Genomic DNA, 24,085 nt, shown 5'->3' on the forward strand with positions numbered 1-24,085 from the left:
ATTTATTTTTATATTTAAAGTTTTTTATAATAAAGATGCAAGGAATAATGGCAATAAGAGAATAAAAATGAGCCTCAGTTGTTTACATTTCTTATGGATATCCATTTAAAAGCAATTGTTTTTATATCTGCTACGATCATAGAGCATTTTTTATGGTTAGTTATTTTTTAAATAGTAGAGGTTTAAATTTTGAGTTTTGACTCTCTGAGTTTTAAGTTCTATAGTTTAAAAGTTTGAGTTCCTTAAATAGTTTAAATAATGAAAAGGTCGGATATAATAACAAAGAGATAATAATGAAAAAACATTACCTTTTATCGTATTTAATGAGTGCCTGTTGAATTAAAAGATTAAAAGAAAAAAGATTGAGCAAATCATTTATCGTTATAGCTTAATAATTTAGTTAAATAATGACGATGTCACATATAATCAAACAGTTCGCGGTAACGAACTGTAGTAAGGAGCGACCCGGCTCAATAGTAACCAAAACTCTAAAAAATTGAATTTTGATATCAATAGCTACATCAAAAGAATCGCATTTTAATGCTGATTTTAAATATATAAGTTTCATCAAGTTTAGTCTTTCCCATCAAAAGTTACGAGTCCCCTCCGCAATTCCTCGCTCTTTACGCTAAAGTTTGACTCTTTGCCACAATTCTACTTTTTAAAACAATTAAAAGCTTTAGCGTAAAGAGCGAGGAATTGCGGAGGGGACAACCCATTTCATATACGGAGTAATTTCTGTTCGTTTTAAGTTTTAATGTCGCTCCTTACTTTCAGCTAAAAAAATTAGTTTTTTTTTATTTAATTATAGCAAAGAATTCCACGTTCATCCTGCTTTTACGTATCCTTTCAACTGAACAAGATTATGAAATAAATGACGTTTGATCGTTTTTTTAGTATATATTGATTCGTATTTAGCTAAAATTAGTTAATTTTTTTAAATAATAAATATACATATTCTAGAAGATATATCAAATCTTTTTGAGAGCGTTATGTATACCATAACACATCTTCCTAAAACTTTACTTTCTTTGCAAAATATAAGGGGAGGGGCTGTTTCAAGTTTGGCTGTCCTAAAGCAGTCAAAGCTATAAGATAGTAACTCTCAATATGTAATAAACAACATCCCCCCCTGCAGTTATGAATACAGAGTGTAAAGGAAGTGACAAAATCGAAAGAGGTGAAGCACAATCCAAAGAGTAAATATTATATGGGAGGAAAAGGGTCTCCAAAGCTCTGCTACAAAGAATAAAATAAACTTGAGCTCACATTCACCCAACAGGAAACAAACAATAATAACCTTGAGACAATATAAAAATAATTAAAAAGTTTGAATAATTTCACCTGGCATCTGAATTTAAGAAGTTACATCAGAATTTGTTTGGCCGTAAGCTCCCTACGCTCACAATGGCTGAGTGCTCCCCAGACTTACAGCGGCTGAGTTACAGAGTCCAATGACCCCCTCCCCCCAAGCCAAGGGATCTTCTATACCAAAACTCGAACCTTCGTCGTAAAGGCCATAGGATTGCAAAAAACCACGGGATTACAAGTGTAACAATGCCCAGGGGCTATGGATAGGGCGTTTTGTTTGACTGCAAACAGTTTAAAACGTACCTTGCAAAAGAAGTGAAGATGCTCTTCAACTGTAAGCTCGTCAAAAAGAACGTCATGCTGAGGACACAAACCGAGGCTACCACGAACGTTCTCCATGTCATTACGAATGTCAAAACCGTTGACAATAGCTGTACCACTGGTAGGAGGAAACAATCCTGTTAAGAAATTAATATTATAATCCGCACAACTTCGACAAGAGTTCGGCACAAAATATGAGTTTATCTTGCGGTATAGTGAATTGATGGGATTTCTTATATTTACCTAGTGACGAATATTGGGTTTTAGGCACTGGAGTAACATCCACAAAAAGGTGAGGGATAATGATGGACATTACACCATCAAATTCAGCACAGCAGAGAACTTTGATGCAGAGTTTTCTAGCTTTTATCTACGAAAAAGCTAAACTTTGCATTTTTTTTTTCTTTTTTTTTTTGCTGAGATGAATGATCATGGATGCGAGTTGTAAATGCATGCTGCCAAAAATTTTATTGTAGACGTTCTTTAGCGTTATTAAATAGAATTTTTTTCAACTGAAAGTAAGGAGCAACATTAAAACTTAAAACGAACATAAGCTATATGTATATGAGGGGTTTTACCCCCTCCTCAATAGCACGCTCTTCATACTAAACTTTTTACTACTTTTAATAAAAGCTTCTTATTGTTCTAATTAAACGAACCTTGTGCTTAAGAAGTCACTATTAAAGAATTGGGACAAAATACAAATTTTACCGTACATAGCGAGGTATTGAGGGCTGGGAAAACCCCCTTAGTTACGTAATAATGTCTGTTCGTTTTAAGTTTAATGCTGCTCCTTACTTTGAAATGGAAAAACTTGTTGTGTTTTAATTTTAATTTATGATCGTTTTTTAAACAATGCCAGGAAATCCGGTTCAACCTCAACGGAAAATTTCCCCTTTCCCCGGAAAGATCCCCTACCTGTGAAAAATCACCCTGGATAATTACCCTTAACATCTTTACGCGTAAAACTGAGACAAATAAAAGTAAGACAAATAAAAAGAGTTTTCATATAGGAATTCTTGCAAATTCCCCCAATGTAAATTTCCCCTAAAACGTCCCCCCCCCAGAAAATTCCCAACCCATTTAAAATCCCCCCAGAAGAAAATTCAACCCTCACTCCACGCGAAAAATGTAAGCATAGTTCCCAATAACTAATATTATACGCAAAAAGGGGACATATACTGAACTGAACAAAATACCGAGCAAAAGGGCTATCTCAAAATTTTTATCGGACAATTTTCAGGAAAAAAGGGGCATAGGAGGGTGCCTAGTTTCCCTCCAATCTTTTCGGTCACTTAAAAAGAGCACTAAAACTTTTAATTTTCCATTCCAATGAGCCCTCTGCCGATAGCCTAGGATTACTGGGTCGACACAACCACCCCTGAAAAAAAATAGACACCCGCAGAAAAAAGACCATCCGCGGTCTGTCTTTTTGCAAAAAATACAAAATGCCACATTTTTGCAGATAGGAGCGTGAAACCCCAAAAGCGTACGCTGATTTTGGTTTTAGGGTACGCTGAATCTGATGGTGTGATTTTCAATAAGATGTTTTGACTTTTTGGGGGTGTTTTGCCACTTTTTGAAAATCAGGCAAATATTCTCAGGCTCGTAGCCTTAGATTTGTAACAACAAATTGAACGAATCTGTTGTATTTGGAATCAGCATACACAAGGCAATTCTTTTGATTTTTTTTTTCGATTCTTTCGATCAATTGCTATAAAATTCCGTTTTTATAGTTTCGAATACTATTGAGCAACGTCACTCTTTACTTACAGTTCGTTACCACCAACTGTTTGATATTTACTTGACTTTTTATTATTTTTTTAAGGAAAAAAAAGGATGCGCACTAGACACTTAAGGTCCGAACCGGTGGTGCTGATCTCCGTCTCAAGTCCCTTCAGCCAGAAAGTGCAATGGGGGGATTAGGGCCAGCTATCCTGCGCTTTTGCACACCCTTCCTGTTTACCTTTCCTAGATTTCTACAAGTACCCATTAAGAGCTGGGTCGACTCTAGCTGAGCTTACAGAGTAACACCATTGTTTCCTGTCCCAAACCAAATAATTGGGTACACTAAGATTCGAACCCTCGCCCTCTCGTACAAAGGATCCTAAATCCAGCGCACCAATCCCCTCGATTTTATTTTAGATTAGTTTAGTTTTTTAAACTTCTTTGTTTAAATTCTTCCTCTTTTTCAAAGCTGAGGACGCTTTGTTGCATTGCATGAAGGCAAAATATTCATTTGGTTTATCTTATTTTTTTTTTTAACAGGCATTAGACCTGTTTTTTCCTGTGGATTTGAAATATCGTTATTCTGTTATATGTGTCTTCCAGACAAAACCTTCATAACAAGACACATTTGTTAGTTGATATTTTATGGCATCTTGCCTTAAGAACCCTTAAGACATCTTGCCTTAAGTGCCCCTATGAACCCTTTACATTAGAGACAACCAATAAGTTAGTTTATATTTTATCGACTTCGTCTATAGTTCTTCTTTTTTCCCTAGTAAATTTGCCGTTTTTTAAGACCCCCCTTGTCAAAATAAATCTCAGTATCTGTGTGGTACTGTTCAAATAAAGTATAATTTAAACTAGAAAATTTAAGGCAGAGCATATGAATTTACAAAACTAGAACAAGTTTTCTTCAGCATTCAGAAATTGAAAAAAAAATTCAGGAAAAAGTACAGCATTTCTGATATAAAATAGAAATTTTGTGACTGAGGCACTCTTAGCCTTTTCATTAAAGGGAAAGCAAAGCCTCCCTTCTCAAAAAAACATAAATAAATTTGACAGAAGAAATGCTTTGAATCACAGTTAATACAATATCGAGGTTTATATTAGCAAACCTTTAAGGACCTTATAGAGCCTTTTAGCTAGGGTTAAGAAGCCTAAAATTCTAACGATTCTTGCTGTAATACCTGTCAGCAGAAACTTCGTTGTTGTTTTCCACCTCCGCTATAACCAAGAAGAACTATAATCTATATGGTTATTTTTATAGAATGATTATATAAATGGTAATATAAAATTCACTCTATATTACCGTACTATATCATGTAATCTATACTGCAAAGCTATGTTACCTGTTAGCAGAGACACTGTCGTTGTTTTCCCGCTCCACTATGCCCAAGTAGAACTGTAATCTATACTACCATTCTTATAGAATGATAATATAGATGGTAATATAGATTCCACTCTATATTACCATACTATACCATGTAATCTATATTGTAAAGTCATAGTACCTGTCAGCAGAGACATCGTCGTTGTTTTCCCCGCTCCGTTATGCCCAAGGAGAACTGTAATCTATACTACCATTCTTATAGAATGATAATATAGATGGTAATATAGATTCCACTCTATATTACCATACTATACCATGTAATCTATATTGTAAAGTCATAGTACCTGTCAGCAGAGACATCGTCGTTGTTTTCCCCGCTCCGTTATGCCCAAGGAGAACTGTAATCTGCGACTCAAACATGTTGATACTCAAATCATTTACAGCAATTCTTCCTTTCTTATACATCTAAACATAAAATAATAGTCGCCATAAATTACTATAATAAGAGTCTCATAAATAATTGTTGAAATGTAAGCCATAATTAAATATGTAGATGAAAATAAAAAACAAAGCATAATAAAATACATACATATATATATATATATATATATATATATATATATATATATATATATATATATATATATATATATATATATATATATATATATATATATATATATATATATATATATATATCAAATGACCTGTTCAAAATGTTTCAATTAATTCATTATATTACACAATCAAAATACAAAAAACAAAACAGTCACAGGAAACCTGCTTTGACCCTGCATTTTGAATGAAGAAAAGTTCTTTTAACTGGGATATAAATGAAAAAACAGATTCAGACCAAAACTTAAAACGAACAGAAATTACTTCGTATATGATAGGGGCTGTTCCCTCCTCAACGCCCCGCTCTTTACGCTATCAAACTTTAACTCTTTCTCTCAACTCTATTTTCAAAACAGCAAAAAACTTTAGCGTTCTCTTATACGCTGATTGCGATGGTGTGATTTTCGTTAAGATTCTATGACTTTTAGGGGGTGTTTCCCCCTATTTTCGAAAATGAGGCAAATTTTCTCAGGCTCGTAACTTTTGATGATAAAGACTAATATATATTTAAATTCCGTTTTTTAGAGTTTCGTTTACTATTAAGCCGGGTCGCTTCTTATTACAGTTCTTTACCACGAACTGTTTGATCACATAAAAATTACTGACCCAATGGGCAAACCTATACAAGATATAAGGATAGATTCTTGTACCGTAAATAATCATGAGCCCATAAACCGGGAAAAAAATTACGAAACCGCCGAAGCAAGCCTAGGCTTGCTGCCTTTGAAGACATAATTTCACTGGATTCTTCCAATTCAGATTACAATCAACAACAAATTGAAGGTACTTCATTATATATATATATATATATATATATATATATATATATATATATATATATATATATATATATATATATATATATATATATTTATATATATCAATTTCGAAGTCCTTTGATTTTTGTTTGCGTTTTTTCTGTTTCTGACAACATAACTATATTTCCAAATTTTAAGTTCCTATAGCATAATTATTTGTCTTTTTTATTGTTTTTAATATCTGGTAAATGACGACTTATACTTGCGTACGACACGACTGCCTGTCCATAGATTATTCTTTATGGTTGATTGTGTATGGCTATGCTATTTGACCTATGAAATTGGATGGATGAGTTGGGTTAAGGCCTCATTCAAGTACTGATCTATATGAATTACTAAAGTAGGAAAACAGTCTTCCTTTGCTTTATGTTTATTTATGTATTTGTGCTGTTGCATTGGTGATTTCTTTTTTCATTATAATCAAATTATCAAAAGAACATCTTTCCAGCTATTCAAAATCTCAAGTAAAAGTGTTTCCATATTAAGCCAATGACGATTCAGTTTTTTTTTTCTTTGCAAAAAAACCCCTTATATACCCAGATGACACTTCACGGTTGAAAAGAATTGCCGTTTTTCCAGCTATGTGGTAATAAAATAAAAAGGAAGCGTTTCATTACTATGCAAGTTTCATTTATTGCGAGCGAGAAAACGAGTAAAACCTGCTTTTGGTATTTAGGTCACTTTTTTTACGTGTCTTGAATGACAAACATTGCTTTTACGCAACCTAGGTCTATAATCCATTCACTGTTGAAGTTAATATACTATTGTGCTAACAAAAGAGCAGAGACAACTTATAAGTGTGGAAACTGGCTCTAGTGCCGAATTATATTCCATTTAATGTTGCAGGGTATTTTTTTTTTCAAACTTAGTAACTGTGTTGTTTTTTTTTTAGAAACAAGACCAGTACACTAATTTTGCCAATTATTATATTTCACAAGATATTGGCAAAACAGGAACATTAATAAAAAAAATGCTTAAAATCAAACAGTTCGTGGTAACGAACTGTAAGTAATGAGCGATGCGGCTCAATAGTAATTGAAACTAAAACAAGAGCTAAGAGCTCATATGGCACTTGTGACGGACGAGGCAAGAAGAGCTAAGAGCCAAGAGATCATATGATATGAGCTCTAGCAAAATTCTAGGAATCAATAGATTGATTTAAAAGGAAAATAAGAGGCTTAATGCCGGTCAGGATTTAAAATAAGAGCTCTGAGTCACGATGTCCTTCTGAATATCAAAATTCATTAAGATCCGATCACCCACTCCTATGTTATAAATACCTAATTTTTTCTAATTTTTCCTCTCCCTTAGCCCCCCAGATGGTCGAATCTGGGAAAACGACTTTATCAAGTCAATTTGTGCAGCTCCCTGACACGCCTACCAATTTTCATCGTCCTAGCACGTCCAGAAGCACCAAACTCGCCAAATCCCTGAACGCCTCCCCCCAACTCCCCCAAAGAGAGCGAATCCAATAAAGTTCCGTCAATCACGTATTAAGGACATTTGCTTATTCTATCCACCAAGCTTTATCCCGATTCCTCCACTCCAAGTATTTTCCAAGATATTCCCCTCCAACTCCCACCAATGTCAAAAGATCTGGTCGGGATTTGAAATAAGAGCTCTGAGACATGAAATCCTTCTAAATATCAAATTTCATTAAGATTCGATCACCTATTCGTAAGATAAAAATATCCCAATTTTCACGTTTTCCAAGAATTCCAGTTTCCCCCTCCAACTCCCCCCAATGTCACAGGATCTGGTCGGAATTCAAAATTAGAGCTTTAAAGCGCAAGCTCCTTCTAAATATCAAATTTCATTAAGATCTGGTCACCCTTTCGTAAGTAACAAATACCTCAATTTTCAAAATTACTCCCCCCCCCCCGACTCCCCCAAAGAGAGCAGATCGGGTCCGGTTATGTCAGTCACGTATCTTAGACAGGTTTTTATTCTTCCCATCCAGTTTCATCCTGATCTCACCGCTTTAAGTATTTTCTAAGATTTCCGGTCCCTCAACTGCCCCCCCCCCCAATTACGCTTGATCCGGTTGAGATTTAAAATAAGAGATCTGAGTCACGAGTTCCTTCTAAATATGAAGTTTCATGAAGATCTGATCACTCCTTCGTAAGTTAAAAATACGTCATTTTTTCTAATTTTTCATAATCGACCCCCCCCCCCCTCAATAGAGCGGATCCGTTCCAATTATATAAATCACGTATCTAAGACTTCTGCTTATTTTTCCCACCAAGTTTCATTCCGATCCCTCCAATCTAAGCGTTTTCCGTTATTTTAGGTTCCACCACCCCAAACTCTTCCCAATGTTACCAGATCCGGTCGGAATTTAAAATAAGAGCTTTGAGACACGATATCCTGCTAAATATCAAACTTCATTGAGATCCGATCACCCGTTCGTAAGTTAAAAATGCCCCATTTAATCTAATTTTTCAGAATTAACCCCCCCCCCAACTATCACAAAGAGAGCGGATCCGTTCCGGTTATGTCAATTATGTATCTAGGACTTGTGATTATTTTTCCCACCAAGTTTCATTCCAATCCCTCCACTCTAAGTGTTTTCCAAGTTTTTGGTTTACACCTCCCAACTCCCCCCAATGTCAGCAGATCCGGTCGGGATTTAAAATAAGAGCTCTGAGACACGATATCTTTCTAAATATCAAATTTCATTGAGATCCAATTACCCGTTCGTAAGTTAAAAATGCCTCATTTTTTTCTAATTTTTCAGAATTACCCCCCCCCCCCAACTATCCCAAAGAGAGCGGATCTGTTCCGGTTATGTCAATCATGTATCTAGGACTTGTGCTTATTTTCCCCACCGAGTTTCATCCCCATCCCTCCACACTAAGCGTTTTATAAGTTTTAGGTCTCCTCCTCCCAACCCAACCCCCCAAATGTCACCAGATCTGTTCGGGATTTAAAATAAGAGCTCTGAAAAACGATATCTTTCTAAATGTCAAGTTTCATCGAGATCCAATCACCCGTTCGTAAGTTAAAAATACCGCATTTTTTCTAATTTTTCAGAATTAACCCCCCCCCCCAACTACCCCAAAGAGAACGGATCCGTTCCGGTTATGTCAATCATGTATCTAGGACTTGTACTTATTTTTCCACTAAGTTTCATCCCGATCCCTCCACTCAAAGTGTTTTCCAAGATTTTAGGTTTCCCCCTCCCAACCCAACCCCCAATGACACCAGATCCGGTCGGAATTTAAAATAACAGCTCTGAGGCACAATATCCTTCCAAAAAGCTCTGAGGCACAATATCCTTCCAAACTTCAAATTTCATTAAGATCCCATCGCCCGTTCATAAGTTAAAAATACTTCATTTTTTCTTTTTCCGAATTAACGGGCCCCCCACTCCCCCCCAAGATTGTCAAATCGGGAATAAAACTATTTCTAATTTAATCTGGTCTGGTCCCTGATGCGTCGCCCAAATTTCATCGTCCTAGCTTACCTGGAAGTGCCTACAGTAGCAAAACCGGGACTGACAGACAGACCGACAGAATTTGCGATCGCTATATGGCACTTGGTTCATACCAAGTGCCATAAAAACAGAGTCTTGTAATAGATACATAAAAAGAATCGAATTTTGATTCATATCAAAATATGTAAAATTCATGAAATTTAATGGTACCCATCAAAAGTTACGAGCCTGAAGAAAATGTGCCCAATTTTAAAAAGAGGGGAAAACCCCATAACATAAAGTGATCTTAATGAAAATGACGCCATCAGATTAAACAGATCAGAGAACCCTACTATAGAGTTTCAAGCTCTTATGTACAGAAATGTGGAATTTTGCATTGTCAGGATGCGTGATCACGGATGCGTGTTTATTTCCTTTTTCCTTTTTTTTCTTTCTGTTTTTATGACACTTGGTATCTACCAAGTGACATATAGCGATCGCAAATTCTGTCGGTCGGCCTGTCGGTCCCTGTTTTGCTAGTTTAGGCACTTCTGTGCCTAAATGAAAGGTATAGGTCGAATCAATTCCCCAGTCTGACCATCTGGGGGGGGGTAGACGGTTAAATCGGAAAAAAATAGAAAAAAATGAGGTGTTTTTAACTTACGAACGGGTGATCAGATCTTAATGAAATCTAATATTTAGAAGGATATAATGTTTCAGAGCTTTTATTTTTAATCCCGACCGGATCTGGTGACATTGGGGGGAGTTGGAGGGGAGAACCTAAAATCTTGGAAAACGCTTAAGAGTGGAGGGATCGGGATGAAACTTGAAGAGAAAATAAGCAGAAATCCTAGATACGTGATTGACATAACCGGTACGGATCCGCTCTATTTGGGGAAGTTAAGGGGAACCTGAAATCTTGGAAAACAGTTAAAGTGGAGAGATCAGGAAGAAAATTGGTGGGAAGAATAAAAAAATGTCCAAGATACGTGACTGACATAACCGGACCAGAACTGCTCTCTTTGGTGGAGTTGGGAGGGGGGGATTAAATCGAAAAAGTTAGAAAAAATGAGGCATTTGTAACTTACGAACAGGTGATCAGATCTTAGTGAAATTTGATATTTAGAAGGATCTTGCGCTTATCAGCTCTTTTGTTAAATCCCAACAAGATCCGGTAACACTGGGGGAGTTGGAGGGGGGAACCAGAATTCTTGGAAAACGTGAAATTGAGCTATCTTTATCTTACGAATGGGTGATCGGAACTTACTGAAACTTGATATATGGAGGGATCTTATGTCTCAGATGCTCCATTTTTAATTCGATTTGGATCCGGGGACATACGGGGTTGGAGGGGGGGAACATAAATATTGGAAAACGCTTAGAGTGGAGAGATCGGGATGAAACTTGATGGGAAGAATAAGCACAAGCTATAGATATGTGATTGAAATAATTGGAACGGATCCGTTCTCTTTGGAGGAGCAGGGGGTGTTAATTTGGAAAAATTAGGATAATTGAGGTATTTTTAACTTAAGAACGGGTGACCGGATATTAATGAAGTTCGAAATTTAAAAGGAACTCATATCTCAGAGCTTTTATTTCAAATCCCGACCAGATCTGTTGACATTGGGGGGAGTTGGAGGGGGAAACTGGAAATCTTGGAAAACACTTAAGAGTGGAGAGATTGGGATGAAACTTGGTGGGTAGAATAAGCAAACTTTGTAGATACGAAACGTCGTGAAATTTGATATTTAGAAGGAATTCATATCTCAGAGCTCTTATTTCAAATCCCGACCAGATCTGTTGACATTTGGGGGAGTTGGAGGGGGAAACCAGAAATCTTGGAAAACGCTTAGAGTGGAGAGATCGGGATAAACTTGGTGGGTAGAATGAGCAAACGTCGTAGATACGTGATTGACGTGACCATACTGGATCCGCTCTCTTTGGGGGAGTTAGGGGGTGGGATTCTGTACTTTGGCGAGTTTGGTGCTTCTAGACATGCTAGGACGATGAAAATTTGTAAGTGTGTCAGGGAGCTGCACAAATTGACTTGATAAAGTTGTTTTCCCCAATTCAACCATCTGGGGGGCTGAAGGGAGAAGAAAAATTAGAAAAAATGAGGTATTTATAACTTAAGAGTGGGTGATCGGATCTTAATGAATTTTGATATTTAGAAGGACCTCGTGACTCAGAGGTCTTTTAAGTCCCGACTGGCATTAAGCCTCTGATTTTCCTTTTACATCAATCTATTAATTCTTAGAATTTTGCTAGAGCTCATACCATGTGAGCTCTTGGCTCTTCCAGCCTCGTCACAAGTGCCATATGAGCTCTGAGCTTTTGTTTTTTCCCAGGGGTGATCATATCGAACCAGTGATCGTGGTAAATCGGAAGGGGGCTCATTTGATTGGAAATCAAAAGTTCTAGTGTCCTTTTTAAGCGACCAAAAATATTGGGGATAGGTAGCTCCCCTCCTATGCTAATTTTTCTTCAATGTCACCCGATCAAAATTTTGAGACAGCCATTTTTTCAGTACAATCAAACAACCTTATAGCTATATCTTTGATGATGACTTAATCCTCCGCAGTCCCCAGGGGAGGGGCTGCTAGTTATGAACTTTGTCCATTGTTTAAATACAGTATTGGTTATTGGAAGCATACAGATGGTTGCCTGTGTAAAATTTTAAAGTATATTGTCTACACAGGAAGCAAATCCTGCTTTCAAGATTCTATTGAGTGGTTCCAATATGCGAACAAACAGCAACAACAAGAGACATAAAAATTATCTTTACTCCAAATACCACATGATTCAATAAGTAATATGCATTTTGATCTCTCCAGGGGAGGGGGAGGGAATAGCGACTCCTTAGTGCACTTATGAATATGTTTTATCACCCGCATAGCAGCATAAATAAAGAAAAACAAATATTACCTTTGTGAGGTTTTTAATTTGAACACCAGCTCTGAGACCAAGAGGTTCCTCTTCAATGAATTCAGAGGGAGGTATACGATTATCCGTAACTTCCATTGAAAGGGGATCGATCTCATCCCAAGAAGTTCTGCACCAATAACTTTTCTGTAAAAACAAAATATCGTCATAAATACGGACGCTCAAAAAAAGTTATCATAGATACGGGCGCTCAAAACCACATTTGTAAAAGTATAGCTTTTGCGAATACAAGAACACAGCAATAGAAGTAGTAAGAAGATCAGTAGAGGGCAAGACGGTAAACTAACAGCAGGCATATAAAATACTATGTGACAGACTATCTACTCCCCCTCTCCCTTGTATCAAATGAAAATTATTAACACAGTTTATTTCCCGCGCTTTCACTGATTTCTGTATTAATCTTTAAAGTACGAAAAAATCAAAATAAAGACATTTTTTCCCCTAGAACACAACCCAAATCAATTATACCTGAAAACCACGATTTTCGAAGAATTTTTTCTTGGTTGTTTCGACATTAAGAAGTTTTTATGGCTCTACCACAATTTTAACAGTGTTGCCAAGTTGAACCGTGAACATAAATAAGCAAAATTAATTAGTTAAAGTTGACAATGTCATTCGTCCGTAAAAATACACAAGTTAACGTTCCGCTGATTCCCAAAGAGAATTACACTTTTTCAAGCTATTTGGTGCAATACGTTTTTACGATTTTTCATCCAAGTTCTTTTTTTATTTTGTTCCACTACTATCAAAAAATATATAGCTGTATAAGAAGGACTTTTTCATTATAATTAAAATTGTCGATTTTTCTAAAAAAAAAATTTAGATGTACATCCAAGATTCCACTTAGCTAATTCAAACAATTGGATTTCTTTTATATTGTTCTAGGTACTTTTAGATAATTTATCAGACGACATCAACGTAAAAAGGCTTTATTTATTTATACCAATAATATATCATTTTGTACATATGTAACACTAATCTTGGGATGTAGGTTAGGCTATGCATTAAAGCGGATCAAGTCCAGAAATCAAACACAACAAAAGCATGCAGATAAATAAGCAAAGACAGCATCATATTAGTTTACATTGCCTTATTATGCTGATTTCAAATATATAAGATTCATCAAGTTTAGTGCTACACTTCAAAAGAAAATTCGTTTGATTTTCGAAAAGGGGGGGGGCGTATCCGTTGAATATTTATGCTCCTATGCATCATTTATGATTATTTATGCATCCGTTGCTTAATTTAGTCACTTAATTAAGAAACAAAAAAAAATAGTACTAAATATTTCCAACGATAAAACCCAACATAGCTCCTATCTCCGTGATTGTTTACCTATATGGTTTTTAATTGGAAAAAGGTTATCAGGAGGGTATATCAACAAAATCTAAGGAACAGCTACTCCCCTCCCCTGAGTAAAATTTGAAATTTGAAAAAATGGTTGTCTTTAAAATAGTGAAAGGGTCTAATAGCTATGCATCTGGGGATGCCATCCTTGTTACGACCCACTGGGTAAGGAATGGAAATTTTGTAATTTTTCCATTTTTTTAAATGCAGGATTTATCATCAAAAAGGGATGAATGTTTGGTCATGGGTGGGTAAACAAGAGCTAAGAGCTCATATGGCACTTGTGACGAGGCAAAAAGAGCTAAGAGCCAAGAGCTCATATGGTATGAGCTCGAGCAAAATTCTAAGAATCAATAGATTGATTTAAAAGGAAAATCAGAGGCTTAATGCCGTTCGGGATTTAAAATAAGAGCTCTGAGTCACGAGGTCCTTATAAATATTAAAATTCATTAAGATCCGATCACCCACTCGTAAGTTAAAAATACCTCAATTTTTCTCTCCCTTTAGCCCCCCAGATGGTCGAATCAAGGAAAACGACTTTATCAAGTCAATTTGTGCAGCTCCCTAACACACCTACCAATTTTCATCGTCCTAGCATGTCCAGAAGCACCAAACTCGCCAAAGCACTGAACCCCACCACCTAACTCCACCAAAGAGAGCGGATCCAGTCCGGTTACGTCAATCACGTATCTACGACATTTATAAGCATTTTCCAAGATTTCCGGTTTCCCCCTCCAATTTCCCCCAATGTCAAAAGATCTGGTCGGGATTTGAAATAAGAGCCCTGAGACAGGAGTTCCTTCTAAATATCGAATTTCATTAAGATCCGGTCACCCGTTCTTAAGTTAAAAATACCTCAATTTTTGTGATTTTTCCAAATTAACAACCCCCAGCTCCCTCAAAGGAAACGGATCCGTAACAATTATGTCAATCTCATATCTATAACTTGTGCTTATTCTTCCCATCAAGTTTCATCCTGATCTTTCCACTCTAATGGTTTTCCAAGATTTCCGGTTTCCAAGATTTCTGTTTGAAATCTTGAAGGAATCTCATGAAGGAATTTTTGTATCAAAAATGGATGACATATACTTTGATCAGCTCATCAAGAGCTATCGATTGCCGTCCAAAAAAAAATTATATCTGTCTTCATTCAAAAGTTGTTTTTTTTTTTGTCGTAGGCCAGCTTTCTAACGTCACCACTTAGAAAGGAGCAAAGGATGAGCTCCAATTTTTTTTTAGCAATGATAGAACTTTTAAAGTTTAATAGGTACGTCTGATAACATTTCTCTACCTCAATCCCAAGTCCGAAAAAAAAACAGATGATAAACCCAGCGAAAATCACGGCAGCACTTTCGGACCCGTGGGAAAATGCCACTGTTTTGCTTCTGTAAATTTTTCTATTTATCACTCAAAGAAGATATATTGGCTCTGGGGCCGGTTAACTGCCGCATATATTTCGATTTTAGTCCATCTTCAATTTGAAAGTGGTGCCTGCCTGCTTGCCTGCTAGAACGGAGCTTTCCACTCGAAAGCAGAAACATGGTTTGATGAAACGAAAGCTTGGCTGCAGGACTTCAGATACTCCTCTCTGACATAGGCTACATAACTCCACTTCACTTCACACACCGTAGGCTCTGGCTCGTGGACAAGCAAAACCATCCTTTTTGGCCCCAGGCAAGAGTTCTGCAGAGCTTTCCAAAATGTAATGCCATATTCATCAGTCGGGCCTGAGGTCCACACTTTCCGTAAAAACCGCACAGGTTAGACCCTTACCAGTTTCCAGGAATAAGCCGACATCGGCGGCATAGGAAAAAAAAAAAAAAAAAACGGAACAAAACCAAAGTGTTGCTCTCGCAACACAATTATGAAATGCTTATTTCAGTAGTTAATTGACTAGAATTGCGCAAACGACTGTACAACCAATTTGCCATGACAAACATAACAGCATTAGAGAAAAAGCTGAACCCAATAAACCAAAACAGTCATGATAAATTTGCTCACTGCTACAATAAGATATCAATTTTTTTTTCACAAATATGGAAATAGCAGGAATTATTACCATGTTGTAGCAATAATGCCTTGTAAATGTCCCGAAATGAATTTGACCCTTTTCTGCACGTATTCCTTATATTCAACTCCACCAAGTTTAGTAAAGATACTATCAGTTTGCTATTAAGATTTTAATGAGATTTAGAAGCAAAAATACTTATCTCTTCCCCTTAAAGAAACAAAAATTTGTATGAATTTAGTTTTTGGAATTCAAAAAAAAATTCAAAGAGGTTTCTTTATGGACTCAGTCTATTTATATTCACAGGGGAAGACCTTCAAATCTGAGTCCAAACCCAAAAATATAAAAAATTTCCCCAAAAACGAAAAAAAAATCTCACTTAAATTCACATATTTTACTTTATTTTTTCAGTTTCATTTTTAACCCCCTCGATATTACTTCTGAAGTTTTTGTATATGTAAATGCCTTATATTTAGTGACTTGTTTATAGGAGAGAGTAAGGGATATTGCCTCCTCCGCTCTAAAAGAGACAGACACTTTTTACTTGTATTCATTTTTTTTTTTTTTTTTTTTTTACATTCATAAAAATAAAGATTTCAAAGAGGTTCCTTTATGGACTCAGCCCGCTTATATTCACAGGAGAGGGCCTTCAAGTTTGAGTCCTCATCCAAAAATCTGAAAATTGTTACTGTTTCTCCCTAAAATTTATAGATTTTCCTCTATTTTTTTTTTACTTTTATTTTTAGCCCTTTTATCTTCCCTTGTAAATGCTTCATATTTAGTGACTTGTTAACGGGAAGATGGAAGGTATATTATCAATCTCCCTTTAAAAGAAACAAAAAATGATGGTTTGTATTTAGTATTTTTTTTTCTTACATTCATAGAAAAAGACATAATATAGAGGTTCCCTTATGTATTCTGTCGAGGAGCCCCTCAAGTCAGAGTCCCCCGTCAAAAATAAAATAAAAATTATTACTATTTATCTCTCAAAGCTATAGATTTTCCCTTTATTTCTTCATTTTTATTTTAAAATCCCTTGATATCCTCTTCAAAAATAATTGTACATGTAAATACTTCACATTTAGTGACTTTTTTATTGGATGGGGGGTGGAGGCAAAGTATCTCTTCCCCTAAAAGAAACAAACAATTTGGTGTGTATTTTTTTTATTCATAAAAACAAATGTTTCAAAGAGGTTCCCTTATGGACTCAGTCTGTTTATATTGACAGGGAAGGCTTTGAAGCTTGACTCCTATCCCAAAGATCAATAAATTATTTATATTTCTCTCTTAAATTCCTTAATTTTTTCTTTACTTTTTCAGTTTTACTTTTAGCCCCCAAGATATCTCGAAATATGAAAATGGTTCATATCTAGTAACTTCTTTACAGACGATAGGAGGGCAAATTATCCCTTCTCCTTAAAAAAAAACGATATTTTAATATTAGTTTTTTTCTTTGCGATTCAAAAGAAACAAAGTTTGATAAATTTCGTCCATGTCCACAATCTTCTAATTGTTTGCCTGTTTATTAGAAGAATTTTCTTTCTGGTTTACGTTTGTTAGAAGTTTTTCTCATTTTATTTCCGATATTTTTCAAAATAATCATGTACGTATAAATCTGAACCTGTAACGAATTTTTTACGATTTTCTACGCCGATTTTTTTTTTTTGATTTTTTTAGGGGGGGGGGGCTTCGAAAAACACACAAAAAAGGAAATATAAAAGAATACAGTCATTTCTTAAATGATACCTGGATATCGGGAGGGTAGACAAGATCCAAAGCTTCCCAGCCCCTGTGTACAAACCTAACCTGGAAAGCATATGCTCTGTAAAGACGTTTGAAAATACCATTAAAACATGGAACTTCATCCATGTTTAAGGTTCAAATACACACCATTAAAGTAAAGTAATATGCCAGGGGTGCACCATATTCACCGGGGAATACAGTCACAATATAAAACGTCGGTATTGGGTAGATAAATGTATCGATAACAAGTATAGCCAGCAAATCACCAAAAGTCAAGTCGTCGTCCGAAAGAAATAATGAACAAGTTCTTTCAAAGTCTTTTGGAGGGGAACAAAATTACCTACGAGGTTCCATTCAACGTGTCCTGAATTGAAAAGAGCCCTCTCCCATATTTTGATCTAACGAACATTAATTTAAGTTGTATTTAGTTTGTACCCAAGAGTAGAACTGTACCAAAAATCTGAATTTGACACTTACGCAAGATTTTTTCTATAGAACTTTATGTTTTGGGAGATGGAGAGGCCAAAACTTCAAGAGAGACGCAAAAATAGGGAAATTCCAATGAGAAATATAAAACATTACGGCCATTTCGTAAAATAATACCAGGATATAAAGATGGTAGCAAGAACCCAAAGCTTCCCCGACCTCCTGCGGAGGAAGCTGAACTGGAAAACTTACTTCTGAAAAACTTACTTGAACATATCTAAGAATTTCTTGTTTTGTAAAGACGTTTCAAAATACCTTTAAAAAGCACAAAAATTCAACCACATTAAATGTTCAAATACTCACCATAAAAGGAAAGTACCATGGCAAAGGTACACCATATTCACCAGGGAATACAGCCTCAATATAAAACGCCAGAATTAGGTAGATAAATGCATCAATAGCAAGCATAACCAGCACATCTCCGAAGGTGAAATCATCATCTGGGGAAACACCACGAAACAAAGTATCCCACTGTATTCCAGCACCTAAAATGGTATCTAGTTTAAAAAAGAAAAAGAATAAACTCTACCTTACCATAGAATTAACACCATTTTGACCATCAGCACTGTATTTGATTATTAGCACCATATTAACACCATTAGATCATTTACCAAATGCATAATGATTAGTTATTATAGACAATCATTTTAAGCTTCGTTTGATTTAGTTGATTCATTCAGTCTCCTTAGTATTAATGTCTAGTGGCGAACCGGATACTAGATGAGAGGAGGGTAGTGGATCTTTCTAAGAGGCACAGAAAACGGCGTGATTGAAGCTTTACAAAGAGCATTCTATATTTTCGGACTTTCTATGAGAGTTTTTTCAGATTAATATTGGGGAGGATTTAACCCTTAATCGTTTCATTTGCAAAAATAGGTGGCCAGCGTTTACCCCCCCCCCCCCGCAGTTACCCCTCCACTGAAAATAGCCCCCCCCCCACCCGGGAAAATAAGGCTTTCAAAATTTGAGAATTTCGTTTGAATTTTCTTTTCCGCAGGGGGAAGGAATTTTGGTTCTTCTGTAGTATACGCCACTCACCCAAGTTTACGCTGTGTAAAACTCGAGAACAAACCGGTTTTTTCGTTGGTTTCTTCGTTACTTAAGAAACAAATCTGGACTATAAATTTGCATATTAGGGGGGGGGGGGTAAAGTATAGCGGGTATGCATGCAAAATGTGTTAGGTGTAACTTTTCTTCATATTAGATAGATAGATAGATAAGTGTATTTTAAAGCTAAATATACGGCCATGAACAAAGTAAAATAACATACTTCCAAGCATCATCTTTTCCGAATACCCCTTCCCTTATCCTAGAGAATCCGGCTCAAGCAAGGAACCAAATAGTCTTCTTTAACTCTGCAAAGCGGTCAAGTATATGTGTCTTCATTGGAACATCTTTCTTTAGAATATCTTTGAAATCTTACGATAATTGGCCCTGATCTGGATCCATAACGTCAAATATCTAGCTGTAAAATTCAGCTTAAGGTAGAACTCCATCCCATAAAACACCTTAACATCTTTACAAAGTTTTAATGTTTCTAATTTTTTTCCTCTCTTCACTCCATTTTTTGGTCATTTGGTTCTCTAGTACTATCTTAATCTCATTCTCCCAATTTGTATTTATATCCATTGGTCCTCTACCTTCATTCCAAACAGAAGAAAACCCTGTTTTGTCTAAAATGTCTTTTATTTTTGGTGGCCATGATCTTTTTTTCCCCTCTGAGAATAAATCTTCATAAGATGCCTTAAGCAACCTGTCACTCAGTAACTGGAAGATTCTTAACCAAAATTTAATCCTTGAGACTAGTCTGTTTGTGGCCATATACCTAGAAAGATTTTTTTTCACTTCAAATTGTCTAAATACTATACACCCCCCCTTTGTGCAAATATATAGCCCAAATTACATATTTCCCATGTATTCTGCCACTTGTCTTAGTCTTGTCTCGCAATAAGCTGAAAAAAAAATAACGAAAAAACCGGTTGGTCCTCGAGTTTTACACAGCGCAATCTTGAGTGAGTGGTGCATAAAACACAAGTACCAAAATTCATTCCCCTTACGGAAATTAAAAAAAAAAACTCAAATAAAATTCTCAAATTTGGAAAGCCTAATTTTCCAGAGGGGGGAGGGCATTAACCGGGGGTACTTTCCACATGGATATTTTCTGGGGGGAGTAATCGTCAGGGGGTAAATGCCTAGAACCGTAGAAATATATATTTGAAATATAGAAAGATATGATAAAGTATTTGAAGACTTGGAGACTCTGGAAAAGATTCCGAGTCCGTGAATCAGCGGTTAGAATCGTTCTACCCAGAAGCCTGACTTGAATTCCCTGAAAATTAACGAGCCCCAAAACAGGCATACATGCATTTCGAACTTTACTCTGCAAAAACTTCTGTTTTGTCACCTTAACCGATAGAAACTCTTAAAAAACAGTTACAAGTAATTATTAAAATCACTCTTATTCCACCTGTGTGACATTTTGCCATGCTCAAATTGACGGTTAAAAAACAGAACAAGTTTTAGATATAGGACTTTTTGCTATCTTAGAAACTAGTTAGATTAGGAGAATAAACTCTCTAGAATGACTTAGGAGCATAACTTACAGCTCTGAGAAGGGGTTTTAATGCTCATACTTCTCCTCTTTCCCAAACTAACAAGACTTAGAAAATAACCAAAACGCTTCAAACACGGAAAAAAGATACATATTTTTTTTTATTTTGATTTCATTCAGCTTTTCTTTGACTATAGGTTTTGAGAACAAAATTCCAATATTTGAGCAGAAATTTAAGGCATATTTCAAGTTTAACATATTTTCCCGAACTCCTCAGAATCTTACAAATCAGGAATTAGCAAAGGCAAGAAGCTCAAAAGACTTTTACTGGGCCTTGCGTGTTATGTAGGTCTTTTTCGGAAAGTTCCACTTTTAGAAAATAAAGTTTTTTTACGTTCACCAAAGTCCTATAGAGAGGGAGGAGTGGTAGATAGAAAGGGAGGAGTAGTAGATAGAGAGGGAGAGGGAGGTATAGAGAGGGAGAAGTGGAGGTGGGCAGTTAAATTACGTCCACATGATACAGTTCCCGTAGTTTAATTACTTTTTCGATGAAAGGAACCCTTTATGTAAAGCTGTGCTACGACAGCAGCTCCTATTTTTTGTGTGTCGCCAATGCCAATTTATTGCCAGAGTCTGGTAAAGGTGTATCCTGTGCGGTCAGGATAGCATGGTACTATGGCCGAATTGACGAATAAAGTTTTATATTTTCCAAATCCCCAAGTCAAAAATGCCCCTCGTCCAAGATTTTACAAAGAAACATGGAAAAAACGAAGCAGACATGAAAAACGAAGCAGAATGTGCAGTTTCATGTTGAAAAAGAACGACTTACATAGTCTATAAAAGGCCCGCATAAGCTACACGATCCAAGACCAGACGATTATGTTAAAAAATGGACCTGGGAGCATGAAAAAAGATAGAAAAGAGAAAAGAAAAGAGAAGGTTATTAAAACCCAATTGGGAAAATTAAAGCCCATTCCCCCCTCGAACAACAGGATTTTTTTTTTTGCATTTGGTAACCTTTTTTTCTTTCATTTTTCTTAACAAAACTGGTCATAAAATTGTGCGTATCGCCCAATAAAGCGGGCTAAACGTAGCCCGTAGCCAGTTCGTAGTCCATTTCATGCAACCTGATGAAGCCCATCCTTATTTAGACCAACACTAGACAATTTTCTGAAAACATTCGTCCTTCAATTAGTCTGTATAAAATTAACGTCTGCAACAACTACAGACTGCAACAACAACAAATATCCTTCAACAGACTGGTTGAGGTTTTTGAAACTCTCTAAACTTATTTCGTGTCCAACAATTAATAAGCATTTGACAATGAATAGGGTATTCAATTTTCGAAATTAACAATAGATTGACAATTCATTTTTTGCCTATTGATAAAAGACATTTACAACAGGAAACGTTTTATTTAATGAAAAGACTATTAACATTTTTCTTATTACACAAAGGAATGGTGTCCTAAATGCATTGACGTTCATTTCGAAAATAAAGCTTAAACTATAAAAAGGGCCTAAAATGAATTAATTATATACTGAACCACAAAAAATTATAATATTTAAGCTATAATATAAGTTCAAAATATATTTAAAATGAAGTCCAGAATTCAAACGGAGGATTTCGCTTTTTCTTCTTAACTTCACCAGCATCGTCCCATAAGATATAAATTTAAGAAATAAATTTAAACTTAAATAAAATAAAATCTATTTTCTTCAAATATAAAACTGTCCAACGAAAATAAGTGATAAGAGAATCTAAACTGAGCAGAAATTAGCTCATCTTACACGAGCTAATAAATCATATTTTAATAATACTCAAAACGAGTAGTAAGGCCGTATTTAGGACGGGGGTTACCAGGTTTGAACCTCCTCGCCAAAAATTTTTGTCCGACTCGTAAAAACGTAACAGAAGGCATAAAAACAATTTTTTGATCGTTTTTTAATTGTAAAACCTCCTCCAAAAAAATACCCCACTCCAAGTAAAGTCTTGGAAACGTCCCTGGAAAATAATATGAATATTAGATCAAACCAACAGCAAAAATAGAATCAAAGACTACACCGGCTATGCGTGATGTATGAAAAAAAAAAGAACATAAACGAAAAGAGAAACAACAGAAATGATAATTTTAGCCAGAAAGAAACAAAAGAGAAAAAATAAAAGAAAAGCAAATATTTGGGTGAAGTTATCCCTACGTTATCCCAAAGCTTAGAAACATACATGTAATATAAAAGGGAAAACCAACTTGTTATATTTTTATTCAAGATGAATTTCCGACTTCTCAGCTACCTCAATAGCCTATGCAGTTAATCGGAATTTGACATCTTTCCTTATGGCCACTTCCAGCCAGCTCAAGAACGCCTTACTTTTTGTTCGACCCAAGATCGGTTGGCAAGTAAATTTTTGGCAAGCTATCAACCTACATTCGCAAAGCGTAACCCAACCATCTTAACATTCTTGGGTCGAATTGCATTTTTCGTAAACTAAACATCAAAGCCCGTATCCAATGTGGGAGGGGGTTACTGAGTTTGAACTCCCCTGAAATTTTCGTCTGACTCATAAAAACGTAACAAAATGCACATAAACCGATTTTTGAAGTGCTTAAAAAAAATAGTACCCCCCCCCCCACACGAAAATCCTTGATTTTCTCTTGCAACACATACTATTTTAGTATACAATTTATCCTGTTTTTAACGAACTGTTTGCTGTTTTATAGTCTGGGAGATGTATAAAGGTGTGTTGCACCATCGATGGGAGGGCCATTAATTTCGCAATTAACCTTTTGTTACACAAACAAGTGTAAGACCATTATTTTTCTGAGAAGAGATCTCTTACCAAATGTAAACGGATTTTATGTAAATAATCATCTACTTGTTTACAACTTCAAATCACAACTGATTTTGTAAGTCTTCAACCTTAGAATTTACGAAAGAAGATTTGATATAATCAGCCTAATAAACACAATAGCATTAATCCTGTGAACAAGAAAACATAGTTAATGAAACAGAATGTCGTAAGGACAAAAATACACAGAGACGGTCTTAGGAGAGTTAAAGAGGGGACATTTGCCCCTGGTGCAGAAATCTTAGAAGCGCAAAACCTCAAAAAAATAATCTAACGGTTATAACCATTTTTCAAATTTGAAATCTTATCAGGGCAGTAGAAGGCGCAGTTAATACACGAAAATAATTAATAAACTATTAATTAAGTAATAAGATAAACATAAATTTAAAATTCAAAAACGATTAAATTAAAATAGTAAATGCTAATTAAATAATAAATCAAGATATAAATTATGAATTAACCAACAAATTGAATATAATTTTGTTAAAAAATGACAATTTTGTAAATTTGGCCTGAAATTTTGCGGGAGACAGAGGGAGATACTAATCAAGGTTTTGCTCCAGGCGCAAGAGAGGCCAGAACCGCCACTGAAAATACTTCAATGACCTGCCCTGTATTCAAT

At 35.7% G+C, this 24,085-nt stretch overlaps 1 protein-coding gene across 2 annotated transcripts in view; it reads right to left on the reverse strand.

Annotated features, from left to right (window-relative positions):
- LOC136026289 (phospholipid-transporting ATPase ABCA3-like) overlaps positions 1–24,085 on the reverse strand; it is a 138,448-nt gene that overhangs the window by 56,586 nt on the left and 57,777 nt on the right. For both annotated transcript variants that reach the window (XM_065702691.1, XM_065702690.1), the window contains exons 9-12: positions 18,369–18,550; positions 12,464–12,607; positions 5,035–5,155; positions 1,615–1,769 (exon numbers count right to left, since the gene is read on the reverse strand). In XM_065702691.1, coding sequence (XP_065558763.1) covers positions 1,615–1,769; positions 5,035–5,155; positions 12,464–12,607; positions 18,369–18,550 — 602 coding nt within the window. The remainder of the gene's footprint in view (positions 1–1,614; positions 1,770–5,034; positions 5,156–12,463; positions 12,608–18,368; positions 18,551–24,085) is intronic.

The sequence above is a fragment of the Artemia franciscana genome, chromosome 4, assembly GCF_032884065.1.
Source record: "Artemia franciscana chromosome 4, ASM3288406v1, whole genome shotgun sequence".
In the NCBI taxonomy this organism is placed as follows: Eukaryota; Metazoa; Arthropoda; class Branchiopoda; order Anostraca; family Artemiidae; genus Artemia; species Artemia franciscana.